At 35.0% G+C, this 5,701-nt stretch overlaps 1 protein-coding gene across 1 annotated transcript in view; it reads left to right on the top strand.

Annotated features, from left to right (window-relative positions):
- The first annotated feature begins 773 nt into the window (after positions 1–773).
- LOC107703855 (neuromedin-K receptor-like) overlaps positions 774–5,701 on the top strand; it is an 11,239-nt gene continuing 6,311 nt past the window's right edge. The window contains exons 1-3 of the mRNA XM_016506642.1: positions 774–1,251; positions 3,151–3,339; positions 3,775–3,925. Of these exons, the coding sequence (XP_016362128.1) occupies positions 884–1,251; positions 3,151–3,339; positions 3,775–3,925 (708 nt within the window). The 5' untranslated portion in view covers positions 774–883. The remainder of the gene's footprint in view (positions 1,252–3,150; positions 3,340–3,774; positions 3,926–5,701) is intronic.

The raw sequence follows: 5,701 nt of genomic DNA, 5'->3' as shown, positions 1-5,701 counted from the left end.
AAAGCTGCTTTGAAAAGATGTGTATTTTGAAAGTGAAATAAACATTTTGTGGTGATAATATTGCTACTCTTTACAATAATTTGCAATCCTCTAATACACAAACCAATATATTACAAACAGATTTATGGAAGAGAATTATGAGAATTAAGAGTAATGAAGAGAATTACAAATTTCAAATGTGTTTGCAAAGTCATTACTTTTGAAGAGTGTTGGTAACCGAACAGTTGCGATATAGCTAAATGGTAGCCATTGATTTCCCAAAAATATACTTTGGAAGTCAGTCAACTGCGTGGTTGCCAACATTCTTCTAAATATCTTCTTTGATGACAGAATTTCATTTTTGGGCGAACTATCCCTCTAACTATTTAGAACTGGTAGACCACTTAACCATGGATCCAGAAGGAGGACCATAAATTGAACAAAAGTATAACATTTAATAAAGAAAATTGCTTTAACGTTTTTTTTCCCCCACCACATTTGCAGTAAACGCATATAAATTCATATTTTATATAAATTCGATGCTGAAGTGAAACGAACTGCCTTCGTTCAGAAACCTATCCCATTGAAATAGTTTTGGTTCATTTAGGAAGGCTGAGGCTATAAAGTATTTTTCAGTCCTCCATTGAAAATCTACTGAAACTATCCCACTTTTGCATGTCTCTCTATTAATTTGAGCAGCAACATGTGGCAGGAGCAGCAGCATCTCCAGATGTCTGTCATATGAGGCATGACTGCGCGTCACCGCTATTTTGGACACTTTGGATGGAGCGCAGGAGGATGCGCACGAGGACGTGCCAGATCTATACTTGACACTATAGAAGCATAAATATATGTATCAGATCAAATCCTAGCTGTTTATGAAGGATATCACAGTAAGTTGATCATGGCTGGTCCTCAGAGCGGCTCAAACGTAACGCGTAATTTCACAAATCAATTCGTGCAGCCGCCGTGGCGCGTCGCGATCTGGTCGGTCGCGTACAGCTCCGTGCTGGCGGTCGCTGTGTTCGGTAACCTCATCGTTATTTGGATCATTTTGGCTCATAAACGGATGCGCACCGTGACCAACTATTTCTTGCTCAACTTGGCGTTCTCCGACGCCTCGATGGCCGCCTTCAACACGCTCATCAACTTCATTTACGCCACGCACGGAGAGTGGTACTTTGGAGAGGTTTACTGCAAGTTCCACAACTTCTTTCCCGTGACCGCTGTGTTTGCCAGCATTTACTCCATGACAGCGATTGCAGTCGACAGGTAAGACTGTTTATGATTAATTATAACATTTTGATCGTGCAGGATACTTGATTCAGGGTCCTCGTGGGAATTTTACACACCTGGAAAAGTAGCCATATAATAAAAGCCTATAAGAATATGATCTATTACAAAAAAGCATTAAAATGTCATTGTAAATTATCTGGCAGCAATAAAATGTTGGGTTTACCCAAACATTTAACAAATAGAACATTTACCAATATATAACAAATAGAGGACTGTAAAACAATGTTAATATGAATTCCATGTGGAATTATGTGGAATTGTTTATTAATTCCAAAAGTGTTGGAATTACAATTAGTTTGAATTCATTAATGACCTCGAAAAACGTCATCAGGCTGTAATTCGTCTTCATGGTTCTCATATAGGATTTTTACAATTTTGAATTCCAGACCTGGAAAATAGAGATATATAATATAAAATACAGTCTATAAAATTATAAAATAATCTATAAAAAGTATTAAATGCCTTTGTAAATGATCCGGAAGCACATGCACTCTTTCTGCGTTTATTCAAGTTTCTTGTATAATTTGAAGTTGAAACTATATGAACAAAAGTAACTGCCTGAGAGCTATTTACATTTCAGAACGTCCGCTCAATGTGTAGCTACAGCAAAATTGAACAATAAATGTGTTCAAATATGAGTAGAGGTTGTTGATGAGTCTATATACATTTCAAGCTTTGAAAATGTCTTTAAAAGTCATAAAAGTGGGCTATTTTTAGTTGATAAAATTTGGCTAGTATCTATAATGAAATTTTTGTTTGCATTATTTTAAATAGAATAAATCAACATGTCATTCATTATACCTTGTTCTTAGATGTTTTATCTACATTTATTTAGCTAAACTGTTCATTTTCAGTATTACGCAGGCACCATTCATAGCATCAGTTAGTCATGAATGCATCTAATGAGATGCGATCTGTGATACTGATCTGCATGATCCAGAGCATAGGGTGACTTTTCCTTCATTAAAAGATTACAAGCTCAGTCTGTGACTGTGTAGGAGCCAGAGAACATCTCTTTATCTTAACTCTGCGTAATCTTTCAGCATGCACGAGTGTTCATCCATATGCTGCCTCCCCTGTTTGTTTCATGTTAACAAAAGGTTTGACTTCAGACAGGGTTTTGCACCATTCAGACATGAATTGTGCATAATTTGTGAGTTTGAATTGAGGGAGCAAACAGGATGCAGAATTCAATTTTAAATTGAAGTGGAATTAAAAATTTTAATAATGCACTGTAAAAAATAAAACTCAAAAATGATACCAAAGTAAATCCTAGACCTATTTTTATATGACCCATAAAGATGTCATCATGCATAAACATGAGACATTATTAACTATCAGTGTTTTTTTTTTGTTGTTTTTTTTATTTTCTTCCTGACAATCAAATTCTAATTCAACATCTCACACTCATCAAGGGTGTCAGTTCTTCAGTTAGATTTAATTATGGACACTTTTCACAGACTGTGATGACGCATTTTCACAGTTATTAACATTGCAAATCTACCAACTTTTTTGCATATTAATTTTTTTAGAAAAAAATGTATGTACATTAATAACATTACACATTGTGTTTTATTACCTTGTCATCAGATTACAGAAAACTAATGCTGATGTATGAGTTCTTCTTAAACGGCTAAGGGAATGACAGCAAATTTGACACCTTTCTCTCTTCTGACCATCATAATGAATCTCTGACCATTTTTCCCCTCTTTTGTAAGGTCATAGAAACTTAATTGTGGATATTTCTTTGAAATGGGAACACAAAAATTATATACGTTGTAGTCTCCATTCACAACTATTGAAGTTCACCCAACTATGATGACTTCTGTTTCTGTGTGAAAAGGGTTCATTAAAACCATGTTCTTCTTTATGCAGGTACATGGCCATAATTCACCCTCTAAAGCCTCGTCTGTCAGCTACCGCTACTAAAGTGGTGATTGTCTGTGTTTGGGCCCTGGCTGTGATTTTAGCCTTCCCACTGTGTTTCTACTCGACCACGAGAACTATGCCTCGCAGAACCATCTGCTACGTCGCATGGCCGAGAGCTTCTGAGGATTCGTTCATGTAAGAGATTCATTTGTTTCTAACAACAGTCCCAGATCTGTCACTAATGAGGTGGATTTCATTGAGGAATCTGTCTTAGAAGCCAGATGCGTGTGCAGAAAGCAAGACAGCAAGCCGATGATTTCACACCGGCTGACTGGTTTTTCTTCTGCTTGATTGTAATTTCTGTATAGCCTGCGCTTCTCAGGCTCTGCTTCCACTGCTCAAATATTGGTAATGCTCTTTCTGGCTTTACATTGCCTGCTATCTTTACACTAAGTGCCATCTGCCAGTGAGGCGAGAAAACCAAACACATTACCTATTTACCAGTGGCCAAATGGTGTGTCAGAAGTGTAAACAATCTTCCTGACTCACAATCCAAATTTATTGTCTAAACACCCAAGCGCCAAGCTTTTTTTTTTTTTACAACGGCATCCTCTCCTCTCACCTGTGCAGGTATCATATCATAGTAACGGTGCTGGTGTACATGCTGCCCCTAGTGGTCATGGGTATCACCTACACTATAGTCGGGGTGACACTTTGGGGAGGAGAGATTCCTGGAGATTCGTCGGACAGTTATGTTGGACAGTTACATGCCAAAAGGAAGGTAAGAGGACATACTGACATATATTAGTTTTGGTCAAAAGGCTTGGAAAAACATATGCTGTGGTTTTCATCTTAAAGTAGTTCTTCAGCATGACTTTCTTTCTTCTGAAGAACATGGAAGAAGGTATTTTGAAGAATGTTACTTGTCCAAAACAACATCCAGAACAACATTCAACCCCATGCAGTGTTATTGTTATAATTGCAAAAACATATAATAATAATAATGCCACTATAAAAACTATAATTGTATCTGTTAATTTAAGTAAATGAGAATTTATGAAAAACATAAAAAAAAACTTCAAATTAAAAATGAGGATTGTTGCCTTGGCAACTAACTGAAATAAAATAAGTTTAAGTTCTAGTAGTACTAAGATTATTAAAACTAAAACTGAAACAATAAATTAGAATGAATAGAAATATTTAAAAAACAAAAACTAGTAAAAAATAACAGTTTAGTGAGTAGTTTACAAAAATATTAAATTAAATAGAAAACTACAAATATAAAAACAAACACTAATTCAAAATATGAACAAATACTGCATGGACTTTCATTGCATGGACAAAAAGAAGTCTTTTAAAGTGAGCTTTATGTTAAAACTTAACATTCTGGCAAGGTTCTCTTAAAGTTGTGAAGAAACGTTCTTCCAGTAAGAGAACATTTGTTCAAATTTATCTGGTCTTTGATAACATTCGTAAAAAAACTAAATGAATAAAAATAGCACAAAAACCATTATATATATATCATTCATTTTTTCTGAAACCTTTTTATTTGGACGTTTTTTATGTCACGACTAACTAGTTTCAAAATGTTCAGAGAACATTCAAAAGTAATATTTGCAAAATTATAAAATGGAACACTCCCTTAATGTTTTTGAGAATGATTGCATAAACATGAAAACATTTTAAACAGGATATTTTGAATGTTCAGAGAATAATGTTTTCATAACTTAATGTGAACCTTATGAAAATGTTCATAAAAATATGTTTGTAAGGAGCTGACTGATTTCTCTCATATAATCTCTCTGTCCTCGGTAGGAGCATCAGAATGAGGTGACTAAAGGACAGTGTTTAAGAAATGAGCCCATGCATTTGTAAATCATAGAAATGAATCGATGTATTTGCTGTTACCTGTACTGAGGGAATCTCACTGTATTGCTATATCTATTTGATATTTTTCCACAGATTAAGGTCATGTCTGGTTTATCCCGCAGGTCAGCTCTGAGCTTTTTGTGACACGCGCTCGCACACGTGGGACAGTGATAGGTCCCTCTCAGGGATTAATCTGGGACAATTCATCTCGTATTGTGCAAAAATGGTTTTTACCGAATGGTTCTTAAGAGATTACAGAATCGTTTCAGATATAACCGTAGGCTTACGCTGGATTAAACTCACCTTTACACAACCTCACTTTCCAAAGCCCATTGATTGTTTTAAAGAGCCTGCTGATTGGCTAGAAAGGTAACAAAAGGATTTCAGTAGGTTTCGCAGTGCGTGTGAACCCTTTCTCAAACTCTTGATTGGAGAGAAGTATAAAAATTTGCACTGGTGAATTAAAAGCATTTTCACACACACACACAGCATTTATTTGAAATAGAATTCTTAGAATTCTTTTATAACATTATAAATGTCTTTACTGTCATTTTTGCCAATTTAATATGTCCTTGCTAAAAAAAAAAGTATTAATATCTTTTAAAAAATCATACTGACCTCAGGCTTTTGAATGATAGTTTAACTCAAAAAGCAGAATACAATAATAAAATAATTTAGTTTATTATAT

Source organism: Sinocyclocheilus anshuiensis, unplaced genomic scaffold (genome assembly GCF_001515605.1).
Source record: "Sinocyclocheilus anshuiensis isolate Anshui unplaced genomic scaffold, SAMN03320099.WGS_v1.1 scaffold274, whole genome shotgun sequence".
NCBI classification, from domain to species: domain Eukaryota; kingdom Metazoa; phylum Chordata; class Actinopteri; order Cypriniformes; family Cyprinidae; genus Sinocyclocheilus; species Sinocyclocheilus anshuiensis.
Note: the sequence above shows the minus strand (reverse complement) of the source record. Positions and strands in the feature narration are given on the sequence as shown.